Source organism: Rhincodon typus, unplaced genomic scaffold (assembly GCF_021869965.1).
Source record: "Rhincodon typus isolate 14 unplaced genomic scaffold, sRhiTyp1.1 hic_rhity00002314, whole genome shotgun sequence".
In the NCBI taxonomy this organism is placed as follows: domain Eukaryota; kingdom Metazoa; phylum Chordata; class Chondrichthyes; order Orectolobiformes; family Rhincodontidae; genus Rhincodon; species Rhincodon typus.
Window position 1 is genome coordinate 2,603 of NW_025967952.1, and position 17,881 is coordinate 20,483.

At 39.6% G+C, this 17,881-nt stretch overlaps 1 protein-coding gene across 1 annotated transcript; it reads left to right on the forward strand.

The window, feature by feature from the left end:
* Positions 1-411: 411 nt before the first annotated feature.
* On the forward strand, positions 412-16,476 carry LOC109921670 (heterogeneous nuclear ribonucleoprotein L-like; the record flags this gene model as incomplete). The annotated part of the gene is made up of 8 exons (XM_020521709.2): positions 412-471; positions 3,415-3,737; positions 4,045-4,169; positions 4,262-4,463; positions 5,822-5,879; positions 6,403-6,423; positions 14,599-14,694; positions 16,120-16,476. Coding segments are annotated over 8 exons (932 nt in total), but the record flags the coding sequence as incomplete, so codon positions are not given.
* Between the last annotated feature and the right edge of the window lie 1,405 nt (positions 16,477-17,881).

Consider the following 17,881-nt stretch of genomic DNA (forward strand, 5'->3'; position numbering starts at 1 on the left):
ATCTTGTACTTCTATGGTGTTCATTTACTGTAAAATGTATGATGCAGGATTGAAGTTTCAAGCCTGTGTCGAATCTGCTTGCAACCGTATGTTTGATGGAGAACCATCTTTCAAACTGCCATTTGTTGCTGTTGAGGCATAAGTGGTAAGATAATGTTCACTTGGACCTTGTGCCCTAGCACTGCTGTAAGTAGACTCATTTATGTATTAGTTTTGTCTTCCTTTGTGCAAACTATGGTCTTTTTGATTATACTTTTTAAAATTGACTTCTGTTAAGTCTGTTTAGTATTACATGCTTGGGCAATTCTACTTAAAATAGTTCTGAAACTGAGACCTTGTGTATAACAATTGTTAATATTTTATTCATGCTAGATGTGATTTGTTGTTAGATTTGTTCTATTTCTATTGCAGAGCCTTCAAACAAGCGCACTAGATTGCCTGCCTTGCTTGGTGATGCTCCATCTAACTTTGGTGAGTAAAGATGTGTGAAAAATATCCTCACTATCTCCACTTTTAATGTAGTGTGTTCGTTCAGTCTCTCCTCTACTCAAATTTAAAAAGGGGAATATGTCCAGTGTTCGGCTTTAGTGTCAGGGGCAGAAGCTTAATTTTTAGACAGTCATTGCAATTATTTTCTTTGCTCAAGGGGACAGGAATAAATCTGTTTGCTTTTAATAAGGTCACAATATGTCAAATTCTTGAATCATTTCTTGCCCAAATTGAATGTTGCTATAGCAGGTGGGTTTGTGAATATGCTAGTTTGTAGCAGTCAAGTGTGGGTAGACTTGCTAACCTCACTGGGTGAAGTCTTGTATATAGCCTTACCATGTGTTATGTCGACAGCTAAGTTCAACTTAAAATCTTTTACGCCTATGTATTATAAAACTCCCAACTTCTCTTAGCAATCTCAAATTCCACAATTGTTTTCTAGATTATCTGTGTGTCTGAATAGAATTTAAAAATTAGTTTGTTATTTTCCACTTTTAGCTCCCTGGGTGTTATCTGGTCTGATGCAGGAAACTGCTGGTGCTGTACGGTGGGCCAGTTTCAATTATATGGGTGTGGTGGTTGGACCTGAAATATACTATTTCAACACAAAGCAGGGATTGATGCGTAATTGAAGAAATTGCGGGGCTATTATAAGAAAGGTGATCAAAAACTGACATCATTTTGGACTTAATCCGCCTGTAAAAGCAAACCAAGACAAATGTAGATGAATTCATTGTCCCCAATTGATGTACCCTATTTTGAATATTGGGTGGCGTGATGGCTCAGTGGTTAGCACTGCTGCCTCAGCCCCAGGGACCTGGGTTCAGTTCCACCTTTGTGCCTGTATAGGTGTCCTCCGGGTGCTCCCATTTCCTCCCTTAGTCCAAAGATGTGCACTCTAGGTAGATTGGCCATGCTAAATTTTCCTGTAGTGTCCAGGAATGGGTAGGTTAGCCATATGAAGTGCAAGGTTACAGGGTTAGGGTTAGTGGGAGTGGGTCTGGGTGCGATAATCTTTGGAGGCTTGGTGAGGACTTGATGGGCTGAATGGCCTGCTTCTGCACTATAGGGATTCTATGATTTTTTTTTTGTCAGTACTGCCTTGCAATCCCAGAATGTGTCTTTTTAATAGATTTAATAAATTTTTTTTTTGAAAAATGAATTATCTACTGTAGTGTAAGTTTTTTTTTTTTCCCCCTTCTATGTGCCTAAGAATTAATAGGTATCTAAATTAGTCCCTGCTGCAGCTTCCCCAGTTAGTGTTTGTCAGGTGGGTGTGTTTGCCAGATTTCATGCTGTGAAGTTGTCAAGTCTACCTACACTTGACAATGATACAAAGTGTTTTGAGAACCTGTGAAATTCTCTGTGGAGGCTAAGCCACTGAATATATTTAATAAAAGTAATTTCTGGAGGCTAAATGTGTCAAGGAGTATGATAGAGTGAGAGTACAGTATTGAGAGCAACAGCCGTGATCACATTGAATGGCAGAGTGGGTTTTTGGGGCCAAATATCCTCCTCGTGTTCCTTCTAAAAACAACCCAATGTTTGTTGTGTAATTATAATAATCTTTTAGCTTGTGATTCCCTATTTAGATTGCTGTAGTGCATGCTTGCTGTTGTTGTGCACAATAGGAGCTTCTGGTGTAGAGAACAATATACCAGCATGGCTAGGGATTGGCTGGCTGGTGGGCAGAAAACAGGGTTTACGTTAATGGCTGTTTTACAGATTGGCAAGATGTGGTAAGCGGGGTCTGGCAGGAGTCAGTGCTGTTCTGTCAACATTTTACAATATATAATAATGACTTAGATGAGGGGACATGGTGGCTAAATTTACACAAGGCACAAAAGAAAGTGTGTAGTGAAGATTATATGACAAAGGAGTATTTAGGTAGGTTGAGTGGATAAAAACTGCACATAGGGTATAATGTGAGAAAATATGAAGTGTTTCATTTTAGCAAGAAGAATTAAACAGCAGAATATTACTTGAATGGAGAATGATTGCAGAATTCTGAGGTGCAGAAAGATCCAAGTATACTAGTGCATAAGTCACAGAAACTTAGTTTGCAGTTAAAGCAAGTAATTAAGAGGTTAATGGAATGCAGTTCCTTAATATGAGAGAAATTGAACATAAAAGTAAGGATTTTATGCTTGAGTTATACAAGCCATTGGTCAGACCACACTTCAAATACTGTGCAATTTTGTCTTTATTTCAGGAAATATGTTGGTGATTCAGAGGAGGTTCAACAGATTGCCTGAAATTAGTGGGTTGTGTGTAAGGAAAGATTGGTCAGGATGGACTTGTTTTCACTGGAATTTAGAAGACAAAGAATGATTTGATTGAAGTGTATAAATTCATGAATTGTCTTGACCGGATGGATGTGAAAAGGATGTTTCCTCTGTGAGTGAGTGCAGAAGTTGGAAATGCTCTCTTTTAAAATTAGGGGTTGACTTCTTTTGGGCACAGATGAGAGGAATTTCTTTTCTCTTGGGTTGTGTGATTTTGAAACTGTATGCTTCAGAAGGCGGTGGAGGTGGGGTCATTGATTATCTTTGAGACAGATGTGAATAGATTTTTGTTAGGGAAGTCAAAGGTTATTGTGGTAGATGGGAATGTGGAGTTTGGAGCACGAAACAGATGACCCACAGTCATCTTGAATGGTGCAGTAGATTTGAAGGATCAAATGGCCAACTTCTGCTTAATTTTGTATGTACGTGCCTGGTGTTAGCACTTGTGTAATCAATGCCAGGATTGGGGCTTGAAGCCACGACTACCTGATTAAGGTGCAGATTCTGCCACTGATTCATATTAGTAACCATGTGGTTTCAAAATATCTCTCTAAAGGGAGAGGACCAGCTTGGATTTTGTTTTAAATTTGTGCTTTTCTTTTGCTTGCTTCTGACCACGCTCTTGTTCCGATTTAAACAGGTCATGGCTACCCTCCTTCAACATACCATGGCTATTATGATGATGAGGATGATGATGACTATGCTCCACCGCATCACTACGAAGGCAGGGGAATGGGTCCTCCACCACCACCACCATCAGTGGGAGGTCCTCGTAGGGGTCCACCTTCACGGCGGTACTCAGCTCAATATGGTGGTGCAGCACCACCACCTCCACCTCCGCCACATGCCGATTATGGTCCTCTGGCTGATAGCCCAGTGCTGATTGTTTATGGGCTAGATACTAAGAGAATGAACCCAGACAAGGTGTTCAATATCTTCTGTCTTTATGGCAATGTGCATAAGGTATGTCTTGATGCATTTTTTTGAAGAATATGAATTGTTGTTGTGGACCCATTTTCACTGTTTAGTTGTTTTGAAGCTTTGAAATTTTGAAATCGTGCTGCCATTTCTGTTGGATTTCAGTAACATTTCAGTCTATATTTTCAGAAGACTACTGTAAATTATGCCCCCTCCCCCCCAAGTGATACTGCACCAACACAGCTACGTGGCGATATTTAAGTGTGATGCACTTACTGGATAGGCAATACAAAACAGCCAAAAAAAAACAGGAATGTGACCACTCATGGTTGTGTATAAATCTGTCTTGTAGGTTAAATTCTTAAAAAGCAAACCTGGAGCCGCCATGGTAGAAATGAGCGATGGATTTGCAGTAGACCGAGCCCTAACATGCCTGAACACTGAGAATTTTCTGTTTGGCCAGCATATAAATGTATGGTAAGAAAACTGATGCCAGGGAGCTTGGATCCAGTAATTTTGGTTGATGTTTCGGCTATGTTGCTGAAATGTGTTTTCCCATGTCTCCACAGTGTGTCAAAACAGAAGGTAATAGTTCCTGGCCAGTCATTTGAGTTAGAGGATGGCTCTTGTAGCTTCAAGGATTACTCAACTAATCGAAACAACCGGTTCACAAATCTGAAACAAGCTGCCAAAAATCGAATCCAGAAACCTAACAACATGCTACACTTCTTTAGTGCTCCTCCATCTGTTACAGAAGAAATATTCCAGCAGGTTTGTATTTAATATATCTTTGTTCTTCTGTGGTGGTAGCAGGTGTCCACTGAGCAATATCTTGTTCTCAAATCTGCTGAAACGAGGCAGCACAGGATTGAAAGTCCTCTGCTCCTGCTGTGGTGTAAAAGTGAACTGAACTGTTGTACCTCTGAAGGTTTAAGATCGCTTAAAATAGATGTTGAGTAGACCACACTGCTCTCAAACCTGCTCTGTTACTCAATAAGATCTTGACTGATGTTTCAATCAACTCCCCTATCCAGTTCTAGGAATTTAGGATAAGGAACAGGCCCTTCTGTCCCTTGAACCTGATCCACCATTCAATATTAAACCTGATCAGCTATCTCAATGCCATTTCCTGTGCTAATCCCATATCCCTTGATTTCTATCCTTAACATATTCAGTGACCTGAACTTCCACAACTCTCTGGGGTAAAGAAGTGAAAATTGCAAAGATTCAGAACCCTCTGAAGACATTTTTCCCTAAATTAATCCTAAATGGGTTGTCCCATATTCTGAGACTCTTGTCTGCTGGCTGCAAACATCCCCAGCCAGGAAAAACATCTTTTCAGAATCTATCCTGTCTGTAATTTCAATGAAATCACATGTTGTCATCCTCAGCATTGACGACTGAGCATTCACAACCCTCTTGTAAACCATAAATATTCACAACTGTAGTTTCCCTACTGTTGTGCTTTGTATATTGATGTACTTACTGACTGATAAAATAGCTGTCATCAGAAAATGTGTCTTTAAGAATGATTTTTCAGTGTAATCATGCTTTGATTTGGTATTTAAAGCCGAGTGACAGATTTTTTGCTTAAGTTAATTAACAAAATTGTCTTTAGTTCCAAGACTTTGTGTAACTCTTAACATAGGAAGATAGGCCCCAATTGCATTTTAATGCCTTTTAATACCCTGAAGATTTTTTTGCGTGGTGGTCAACATGCAGACAAGCAGAAGATAGATTTCAGCAGAATTTCTGGCCTGTTTGACTTGAAGCTGAGATTTCATAGAACCACATTGTAGACTCTCGTCCTCATGACCTCTGAGTTTTTATCTTCCTTGATATCCTGACTTTTAAATTTATAATTTGTGAAACTTCAGTTACCACCTCTGAAATCCTAACTGTTAAAAGTCAATCTATCTTTTCCTCTCTTGCATCCTAAAATGGAGAGTAAGCTCCAGGAGAGTGGTTGAAATGCAAGGGTGGTTAGTATTTAGCAAGTGATAACTCAACTGAATAGATGAGCATACTAAACTGATTTTATTTTGCTCTGCATTTAATTATTTGATACATCTTGACAACTTTGATGTCTGGGCATAGATCAGGTTGGTAAATTTTCACTTTACTTCCAGATATCTGACAAAGCTAATGTGAAGAGGCCTAAAAGTATTATATTTTTCAGTGGAAAAAGTAAGTGACCCTTTGCAACTAATATTAATTTTATAGTTCCGTTGTCGTTCTGATTTCAAAATGTGAGGGATAATGGTGGTTGTATGAAATTTTCACTACTTCATTCTGTTCTAATTTGTCTATTCTGAGAGAATATTTTTTTGATGAATGTAGAAGTATTGTTGTAACATTTTTCTGGAGGGTACCAAGTAGCTGCAAAAGCTGTTAGCAGCATTGTACTCATAAGCAGTGTTGTGTTACTTATGAGGTGTCTTGCTATCTTTTTGACTGGTCTGACTGGGATACTTCATGCAATAGTATACTTGCTGTTTGCGAAATATTGGCTATTATTACAAAACTAATACTGTAAACTAATATTTTCCAATATGTTACTTTAACCTGAAGGAAGGGATACTCTGACTTTGTAATTGAGTAGATATCTGAAATTTTTGAGAATTTAAGTTAATAACTGTATGCATGCAGGGAAACTTGTTTAATTTTGTGCTTTTTTTTATGATCTTTGGCATTTTGCAACCTGCTCCAGCTGGATCAAAAGGAAACCAAGGTAGGAGCCAACTTCAGATGTCTTCATTAATTACTGTCTGTTTTCCTTCAGTGGAACTTGAGAATGTAGTATTTACTTGTCATGCAGTTGTGATGAGTTCAGGTGACAGCTGATCATATAACTTTAATCCCATTAGCTCAGAGTTTTAATTAAAAAAAAATTACTAATTGTGAACCATACGAGTCGTGATGCTGGAAGGCTGGTGTGAGAGCAGTTTCCTGTCAGGTTAGGGAGGAGTGTATGTATCTCAGCATTTACACAGATCTGGGTGAATGATGTTTAGAATACATCATAAAATTGGTGTTGCTGACCAATTAGCTATACAAATGCAGCTTTAAGTAATGGTTCTTAAGATTTCAGGTTAGTTATGTGCAAGAAGGAGTTTATCTATCTATTTATCTATCTTTATCTGTAATAAAAAATTTGTCAGTTTTTCACATTGGAGTCTAATACACTGAATTGTAATGCAAGCTGTACTTCACTGGCAGATAATGGGTGGAATTTTAAATGACCTACTGCTATCTCCAAGGATTGGCTTTGGGAGTAGGGGTCACGTTTTTAAAATGGAAAACTGGGCTCAATCAGCTGTGAATGTGCCTAGTGCCACTTCACTTAGGATAGGGGTTACGATCAGGAAAGTAACATGCTTTGAAGTGGTGAGTCAGTAATTGTATTATTTAAATGGCTCTGCCTACTTTAGGTTTGAGCAGCCAATATATTTAATAAATGCAAGGTCAAGGTGATTCTCAATGACCTTTAATATAAAGGGCACTCTGGTTTCCACCTCTGTATATTCACATTTGTTTACAGTCTGTCTTTTGTTTTGGTAGAATCTGTGGGAGGCATAACCAGATTACCCATTCTTAAGGCAACTTTGTTCTTGTATAAGTTTGAAATTTCACTAACCTACTTTTTTCTATTTTGCTTTGATACAACTGGCAATAATGGAAAATCTTTCCAGCATTTGGTTGCTACTGACTTTTTTTTCTGGCAGGAATGTTTATCAGGGCCTTCTGGGTGTTTTTAATAGCTGCCTTTATATTGTGTTTAATGTGGGAGTGGGGGAAATTGAGAGCCATGTGTTGAGAATCAGTACTTGAACACTGTTCAAAACAAAAAGGTTGAAGCAGTCAATGACCTTTCCCTTCTTGATGCTTCAAGGAGCTAATTGTTATTGACAAGCTGGGATTTCTGTGCTTGATGAAGATTTAAAAATTAGTAGCTTTGTTTCATGATACTAGCTCCCTTCTCCAAAATTAATTAGTGGCTATTGTACATGTTAAAGATTTAGTTAAAATTAATTGTATTGCAGCAGCTAATGGCTGCAAGGTTGATGTTGATTCATATGTTGGTTTGAGCTATGTGGACTTAACATAGGTTTGATATTCATTGCAAAAAAAAATTAACATTGCCATTCAGTCTTGGCCAAAAGTGGAAACAAAATCAGCTTTAATTTACTGCAAGTTCTCATGATTGGCACCATATCCATTCCCTCCACCACTGGTGCTCAGTAGCAGCAGTGCATACTATTTACAAGTTGCACTGTAGAAATTCACCAAAGATCCTTGGACATCTCCATCCAAGCCTATGATCACTTCTATCTAGAAGAGGGCAGTAGATATGTGGCAACACCACCCCCCGAAAGTTCCCCTCCAAGCCACTCACCATTCTGACCGGGAAGTATGTTACTGTTTGTTCATTGTCGTTGGGTCAAAATCCTGGAATTCCCTCCTTTAAAGGCATTGTGGGTCAATGTACAACACCTGGACTGCTGCAGTTCAGGAAGGCAGCTCACCAGCACCTTCTCAAGGGCAACTAGGAATGGGTAATAAACTCTGGCCAGCCAGCGATGCTCACATCCTACAAGTGAATGAATAAATAAAAAAATTGGCTCAATCACTCGTGAAAGATAGTGATCATGATTGGAGAAAGAGGAGCTCTGCTGACTCATCTCTTGAAAGCTATCCATTGTTTTGTTTATTAATTGTAATCTGGCTGTGTTAAGTTGATAACTCTGGAATTTTAGGTTTAGAGAAGGAAACCAAGCCTGCTAATTATTGCAGGGTAGATTTTTCACTTTTGATATTGGTGTCTATTCTTTTGGGCACCACTTTACTTTCCTTGTTAATCTGCTTTTTGTCACCTTCGTATGCTTTGGCAGAAATGTTTCCCGCATGTGTTTGGACTGCCTTTGTCTCAGTCTAGTCATTTGGTGCTCCTGGTGTCATAGGTGTGGGTTGAAACCAATTGCACGGGTATACCATTTTCAATGAATGTGTCCTGCTTTCGATTTTGTTATTCTAGCAACGCCATTGGCAAATTGGGATCAAGGTGAACTACTTGCAGCTCCTGCCTTCCTTGTGATTGCATGATTGTATCCTGATTCTTTATTTTACCTGAATCTCATCTCAATATTAATTTTTTAGCATGCTATTCAACCGTGGCACTCTAACCCAATGTTGCCCCAACTGCACACTTTTTTTCCATCAGTATTCCCCAGGTAGTAATGTGGGATGGGGAACAGTAGCAGGTTTATTTAGGTACATCATCTTTCAGCCTTGCCTTGATCCCAGCTGAAATCAGATAATTTCTCTCAGACCAGCTGTATGCAATTTAATGAATAAGCCACAGTAGCAATGGCAGGGTGAGCTTTATTTAAATAGTGAAAGTGCATGTCAAATCAGACGATTACACAAAATGAAAAAAGTCATGAGCCAAACTGACATCTCAAGCACAGGAATTTAAAGTTTTTCTATCAGAAAGTCAGTTTGGCATGTCTCCAACTACTGTCTGGTAGCTACATTGAGTTTGAGCTTGTTTAGAACCAGACTCTCATGGCTGACTGGTTCTGATTTGGAGCATGTTGGCATAACCTAACAACAGATCACATTTAATTCTCTCTTTTAAAAATATTATTCTTTTCTTAAATGCATTGATAGTTCAGTCTGTGTATCTGACACTAGCGGTCTAGTTACAGATAGGCAAACCAGATAGTGGAGAACTTATTCAGTTTCTCCCCTCCCCTTTGTTATTCACAATAAGATATGTTCCAGAGGGAGTGTTTTAAATCTTTGAATGTGATGACTTTCAGATATAAACACGTTTTTGGGTTGAGTTTAAATCAGAAAAAAAAAACTTATTTACACATGACTCTGAGATGTAAACACAATGAAGCCCAGTCACTCCCTTGGGCACCAGACACACAAGATGGATTCTAGGGACAAGATATGAGTAGGCTATTTGTGGAATTAGTAGTAATAAATGTTCAAATTTCAGTCTCTTTAAAATGCATTGTTGCTAAACTGAATGGATTCTCTTTTGTGGCTCTTTGGATGAAGGACGGTTGGAGTTGCCTTCGTTTTCCAGCCACAAGTTTTGACCAGATTTTTGTAGAGTTGTATCTCTTGATGAGACTTGGTTCATTAGCCCAAGTCTCTCCCTTTCCGAATGACTGCATTCTGTTCCTTTTGCTGGAGGAATAGGCCTTTTCTTCCTATTGCTGAATTCCAGACAGCTTTGCAAGGTTCTCTTGTACATTTAATGAACGTTTGACTTTCCTTCACTCTTTTAAAACATAGTTCAGTGAATTCCATTGTCCTTTATAATGGATTGGAGCCAGGGTGATTGATTTACAATGGAAGAATGATTGATAATTGATCATATTAGTAACTATCTGCTCACTGGAAAGCTTTTTGATGGTTCATCCTCAATGCCCGCTGAGCCTAGCAGCCATTTTTTGATGAATCTATTTTCCATTGAGTACCAAAGGTACTCTGTTTAGGTTGTAAACTTGCTCGCCGAGCCAGTGTGTTTGGTTGCAGATGTTTTGTCACCCTGCTAGGGTGACGATGTCTGAAACCAAACACGCTGGCTCGGTGAGCAAGTCTACAACCTCATCCACAACCCAAGCTACAAATGTACTCAGTTTGTACTTAAGAAATCCATCTGTGTTTTTTCAAAAGCTCCCAGGCACATTTGGTTCCTGGACAGACTGAGACATAAAATGAAGTCACCTGGCACTGCCAGCCATTTCCTGACAGCCAGATCTGGAACATTAGGTGTATGATAGGCATGACAAATCTTTTTGAATATTGAGGTCATTACTTCAGCACTGCATTCTTTCCTCTAATGTCCACATAAATGCTGTCCAGAATAATTCATTAAGAATCATGCCTTAATTTCTAACTTCCTCAGGCCACCCCAAGGCTAAGTTTTAATCAACCTGGTCATAGATGTTATTACACACCTCTGGAGCAGGTGGGTCTTGAACCTAGGCCTCCTGGTCCAGGGGTAAAGGGCACTACTGCTGCACCACAAGAGCTCCTGCATCTGAGGTTTTAACTCACTCCAAGATAGTAAGAACTGCAGATGCTGGAGTTGGAGATAACAGTGTGGAGCTGGAGGAATACAGCAGGTCAGGCAGCGTCAGAGGAGCAGGAAAGTTGACGTTTCAGGTCAGGTCCCCTCATTTCTGAGGAAGGGTCCTGACCCGAAACGTCAACTTTCCTGCACCTCTGACACTGCCTGACCTGCTGTGTTCCTCCAGCTCCACACTGTGTTATCTACATCTGAGGTTTGTTCTTTTTTAAAACCTGTTTTTCTAATCACCCTGTTCAGAGATGTTATTATACAGCTGGTGCAGGTGGGACTTGAACGCAGGCCTCTCTGCGCCACAAGAGGGCCACCAGACACCTAAGGTTAAACTAGTTTCCTAAACAACATGGTCAGAGATGTTATTACGCATCTCTTGAGCGGGTGGGACTTGAGCCCAGGTGTTGCGGTTTGGGGGTAGGGACGTTACCATAGCAGCGCAAATGTCCCAAAACCTAAGGTTAAAAGCATCTGTTTAACATATCTATCACCTGAGTCCACTTAACCCACTACCTGTGTCGTGAGATACACTTATTTGAACACAAAGGAAGATTGGCTGAAGAAGTAAAAAAGTAATTGGCACAATTAAAGTAGTAGTTGCTAAGGTACCTCACGGTAATGCTGGTCTTGATGCTCGGAATCTGGATTATGTTCCCAAATGCTACACTTCCATCTGTTTGAGATGGTTTTACAATACTGCATTGTAAGTGGTACAATAAGGGAGAACGTTTTAGTTTGGACCAGAATGGCATTCATGTTTTATTGTACTAAAACCGAAAGGTGCTGGAAAGTTCAGATCAGGCACCTGCTTTAGAATGAGAAGTGATAACATTTCAAGTTGATAACCTTTTGCCAGAACTTTTGAATGGTATTGATTAAAAAATTTTTGAACATGGTGTGCGAGGGGAAAGAAGAAACCTGTGATAGACTGGGGGGTAGGAATGATTGATAGAGGAACATGACTGGTCTAGGCAGGTTGGGGTGATGGGTGGAGGTAGTGTAAGTGGTTTTAGCACCACTGGAAAGCTCGAAGCTTGCAAAGACTAAAGGCTTCTATGACCTAAGACATGCTGGAGAAATGTGGGTAAACTTCAAGGGTGCAAACCATCTCACTGGCCATTAAGCCTAACACCAGCCCAAACTACCTACATTCCTAATAGTACTCCTGCAGTAATCATTAGCAGTAAGAAAATTGTAGAAGCAAATTGGGATCTAAAGTTATTAGCTGTGATGTTAATCTTTAATGATTTTAAAAAATCTAGCACAAAGATAGGTGCTCTAACTTCCATTAAGCATCATTCGAAACATAGCAGAGACTGACCTGAAATTGGGTAAAGAATTGGAATTCTGTTTTATACTTCAGCAGCGTAGAAAAGTCCACATCTATAGGCAGTGCAAGGTGTACATGGGCAGTATGCCAAGTTCAAAGTGCAAATAACTCATTGCACTTGCATGGAATTTTTGAGCCATTAGATTTTGCAAAGGAAGGAGATGAAAAGGCAGTTGTTGCACGTCTTGTATGACAGGGCAATGAGCTATGGGAGAGACCACATTTCAAATACTGAACAGTTTTGGCCCCCTTATCTAAGGGAGGATGTCCTGCCATTGGAGGTAGCCAAAAGAATGTTCGCTAGATCGATTCTGGGTATGGGTTTTCTTGTGCCAAGTACTCATGGGGTTTAGAAGAATGAGAATTTATTGAAACATACAAGATTCTCCTTATTGGAGAAACTAGGACCAGAGACTGTAATTTCAGAATAAGGTGCCACCAATTTGAGGACAATGATGATTTTATTTTCCCTTGCGCTTAGTGTCTGCAGAATTCTGTACCACAAAGAGATGTCAAGACTGAGGAGTTAAGTATATTCAAGGCTGAGATAGCCAGTCAGGGAACTGAGAGTTGCAGGGATAAGGCAGGAAAGTGGAGATCAGGATGATCAGATCCACCATGATCATGCTGAATTATGGAACACATGAATGTCTACTTTTTTCTATATCCATGAGAGCCAGCTAGTATTTCACGAAGTGAACTGCCCTGCTGCATTATTGAAAGTGGAATGGAAGGTCTGTTTGTGACTTCCTGGGAAAGCAGATAATCAAATACCCCTTCCAGTCCAATTACACACTCTTCCACCCTTTTCCATTGGGCAGAAGATACAACAGTTTGAAAACACATACCAACAGAATCAAGAACAGCTATTTCCCTGCTGTTATTAGACTTATGATTGGACTGCATGTATTAGAATTGATCTTTCTCTGCACCCTCTCTGTAGCTGTAACACCATATTCTATATTTTGTTCTATTACCTTGATGTACTTGTGTAAGGTATGATTTCTCTGGACAGCACACAAAACAGTATTTTTCATTGTATATGTGACAATAATAAATCAAATTGTGGTGGAGATTTTCGAGGATGATCTATTGGAAGTGCAGGGCGAAATTCCAGCACAGTCAAACCCTAACCCTGAAGTTCAAAATTGTTTCACCGTAAATCAGTTGTAATATTTGAGTGTAAGATAAGTACTGCAGATAGTGGAAATCTGAAATAAAAGCAGGAAATACTGGGAAAAGCCAAAAGAACTGCAGATACTGTGAATCGGGAACAAAAACAAAGTTGCTGGAAAAGCTCAGCAAGTCTGGCAGCATCTGTGAAGGGGGGAAAAAAGTTAACATTTTGGGTCCAGTGACCTGTCGTCAGAACTGATAAACGTCAGTTTATATGCAGAAAAAAACAAGGTGGGGTTTGGGGTAGGGACTAAACGATGGGATAGAGCCTTGAGAGAGAAGAGCAGTTGGATAGACAAAGAGTTGATAATGATCAGGCTGGGAGGGTGAATAGTTGTTAATGGGGATGATTAGTAACTAACAACATGGCAGGTTATGTGGTAACAAGGCCTGGTGTGTGGGCTAGGGGGCTGAGACACAGGAGAGTTTAGGCCCTAAAATGATTGAACTCCGTGTTGAGTCCAGAGGGCTGCAGGGTCCCCAAGTGGAAAATGAGGTGTTGTTCGCTGGAACATTGCACAAGCCAGAGACAGAGATGTTGACCAGGGAGCAGGGTGGTGCATTAAAGTGGCAGGCAAAAAGACTCTGAACTACCTCTTGCCTGCCACTTTAACGCACTACCCTGTTCCCTGGCCAACATCTGTCTCTGGTTTGCTGCAGTGTTCCAGTGAACCTCAATGCAAGCTGGCAGAACAACACCTCATTTTCCACCTGTTGTTGTTAGTTTCCATGCAACCGCCCAGTTGTCTTTCTACTTACTGTCCAAGTCCCGAAGTTGTGCTACAGATGAAGCAGTGATATGATACCTCCTTTGAATCCAGTTTGCTGTATTTGCTCACAATGTGGCCTCCGTTACATTTTATTCTCCATTTTATCATCTTTAACATTCCTTCTGTCATGATCTATTCTACTCGCTCCTCTGACAGCTTAAAACGTGTAATTTTCCAGCCCCTTTCAGTTCTGTAGCAGAGTCGTGTTGAACTCAGCATTAAATGTGTTTCCCTCCACAGACCTGCCTTTATCCAACATTTTTTTTTTGTTTGTGATATTTCAGAGTTGTCACTTAAATAAAGGCTAGCAATGAGCTGTTTTGGTGCATCATGCAAGGGGGACATTGGGTGTGATGCTCGATGACTGATTAGATCATTAAGATTGATTTTAAAATCAGGAGGTTTCTATTTGGGAGCTTTTTTTAACACGATTCATTTTCTCTCCCAATAAATGCCAGGAGTAAATTTCATATCTGACCATTCACAGACAAATAACACTGCTAACTTTCCCACAATCTCATTTTTTAGGTGAGAAGAGTTCTTCTGGCCTTCTGGAATATGAGTTGAAGAGTGATGCTTTTGAGGCATTAGTTCTGCTGAATCACTACAGACTAAAGAATCCAGGTATGTTCCTTTAATGAAGTGATAAAACGGATGCAATATTAAACCTAAAGGATTTTCAATTACATATTAATTATGGGACATTGTTTAGTTATAGCTAACCTATTGCTGTAAAGCACCAAAAACATTGGACAAGTAACCTTATTCCTATTCTACGTATTTTAATCCTTGATTCAGTTAATCTGTTACTGATTGCAGGCAGTATTAACATCAGAAGGAGTAAATATTACTATTTAAACTCAGAGTTACAGAAAAGTCCAAAAAAATTATAACAATGATACCAGAACTGAGGTATATTTTTTAACTAACAGAGCAGTCTCAAGCCCTTTTCTCTAACAAAGAGAAGGCTGATTTGTAGCATGAAACTAAGATATTCCTTTGAAACTATGAAGGGGTTTAATAGGATAGACATAAAGTAGATGATACCACTTCTGGGGGTAATCCAGAACCACTTATAAATATCCGTTAGATTCAATAAACAATTCTAGAGAAACCTTTTTCATCCATGGATTGATTAGACTGTGAAACTTGCTACCAGGTGGAGATAATAACTTTGATAATATTTAAAGGGAAGCTAAATAATAATAGAAAATGAGAAAGGGATGTGGAACTTAAATAATTATGTGGGATAGCTGACTTGAATGGCCTGTTTCTATGTTGTAAATTCTATGTAGATTTTTATGAAGTTAATTAGGCCATACATTGCAGATTGCTGTGAAAACCATTCAAAAATAAACAACACTTTTTTTTCTGCTTTAGTCTCCCATTTTGACTAATTGTAGCTTTGGTTCTTGTATGTTAACTTGCATTTGGGAAATGCTTACAAGTGTGGTATTTGGGATACTAATTGTAAAAGATATGGGCAAGTTTAAATAGTTGGAGGACATTCTCTATTTGAGCACACAGAGCTGTTTATAGACACTGCCTTGATCGGGTAGGGTTAGGAACTGTACATTTGTCAGGCTTCACTTTGGAATAAATCTAAACTGAATAGATATTGAATTCCAGTCTGAGGTTAACATGAGGAAAAGGGATGTATCATTTGAAGAACCTGGTGGTGGTACCCATGGAATGTATCCTAGTGCACTTGTCAGTTTCTCCAGAGTAACCTGATTATAATAAATAGAAATCCCAGATTAGGCAGATATCAACAAGACTGCACTGTACGTTGATAAAGATAGCCAAATATCTTGTTGTTCAGGCACAAACCGCAAACCATAAACCAGGAAATCTGTGTTTGCCCACATTATCAGCTGCAAAACCAGCACACTATGTTCCTAGTTTGGACTTCAGTAATGCAGTTAGAGATGTTTTGTTACAGAACAGGAAGTTTTAGTTAAATTTATTTGCCAACTTGTGTACTAATGCTGAGTGTACCTCTTGTTTTTGTCTCCCTCTTGAATTTACTGAAAATTCAAAATTAAACAGATGGGCCTGACCTGTTCACGCTGAAGCTGTGTTTCTCTACTGCCTAAAATGATCCTGAGCATGGAACCAACTCATCGAGGCTGATCGTTGCTTTTGATGTATCTTTCTTTTGCTTTTGCTTTCTTTAATGCTGTAAAGTGCAGTGACCCCTGGAAAGGAATTTGTTTTCCAGTGCAAGGGCAGTTTTTTTTAGATTCCCCAAGAATGAATGGTTAGTGAAATGTGAAATGTGACTGTGCTAGTGGTTATGAACATTTGTTTGGACTTGTTTAATTATTGGAAGATTCCTGCACTGCAGAGAACTGTACACTATTGTGTTACAGCTAAAAAGTATTAATAAAAACACTTCTTTTAGTCTTTGAGAATCCCTGTATTGTTTGTTCAAGGTACTTCAAGATAGTAAATGGATATAACTTTGCAACAGCCTACTCAGCGCACACACTTGGAAATGCAGCACAGTAGAAATCTGCAAGAAGAAAGCTAATTGTGACATTCTGGATCCAACCCTTTTCATTAGAACTGAGGGTTGTAGAGTAAACTGGAATTTTTGTGAATTTTTATATGCCTTTATGGGATGTGGTTGTCATCGACAAGGCAGATATCTGTTGCCTATCCTGTTTATTGCCTTGAGAAAGTGGTAGTAATACCACTGCTGAACTGCTGCATTCTGTATAGAACATAGAACATTACAGCGCAGTACAGGCCCTTCGGCCCTCGATGTTGCGCCGACCTGTGAAACCAATCTGAAGCCCATCTAACCTGCACTATTCCATTATCATCCATATGTTTATCCAATGACCATTTAAATGCCCTTAAAGTTGGCGAGTCTACTATTTTTGCAGGCAGGGCATTCCACGCCCTTGCTACTCTGAGTAAAGAACCTACCTCTGACATCTGTCCTATATCTATCACCCCTCAATTTAAAGCTACGTCCCCTTGTGCTAGCCATCACCATCCGAGGAAAAAGGCTCTCGCTGACCACCCTATCTAATCCTCTGATCATCTTGTATGTCTCTATTAAGTCACTTCTTAACCTTCTTCTCTCTAACGAAAACAGCCTCAAGTCCCTCAGCCGTTCCTCATAAGACCTTCCCTCCATACCAGGCAACATCCTGGTAAGTCTCCTCTACACCCTTTCCAATGCTTCCACATCCTTCCTATAATGCGGCGACCAGAACTGTACGCAATACTCGTGCGGCCGCACCATGGCGTGGGCACAGCCATGGTGCCTTTTTCCTGCGGTGCAGTTGTGAACCGGATGGGTTTTATTGATAATCTAGTAGTTTAAAAAGTCGTGACTGAGAATAGCATTTTATTCCAGATTTATTAATTGAATTTAAATGTCCTCAGCTGCCATGGTGGATCTAACTTGTCTCCAGAGCATTAGCCTGGACTTCTGGGTAGCCAATCCAGTCCCAACTGAAAGTGCTATAACTCAAAAGCAATTCCAGCACTCAGCTCAGCATGTACATTGGTATGTATCTCATTATATCACCAGGCATGGCCATTATTTCATTCGATGCTGTCCTGAAACAGCTTGTAGTTGCTAGCATTCCAGAATTGTGCTGGATGTTCCAGGAATTGATTATTAACTGCTGGGGCATTGTTGGGAAGAACTGGGTGGGGTGGATGAGACATTATAGAGAACAAAATAAGGCGTCTTCCATTTAAAACAGATGAGAATTTTTTTATTTGAAGATCATGGGTCTTTAGAACTCTTCCTCAAAAGGTAGTGGAAGCCTTGAAGAGACCTTGAATATTT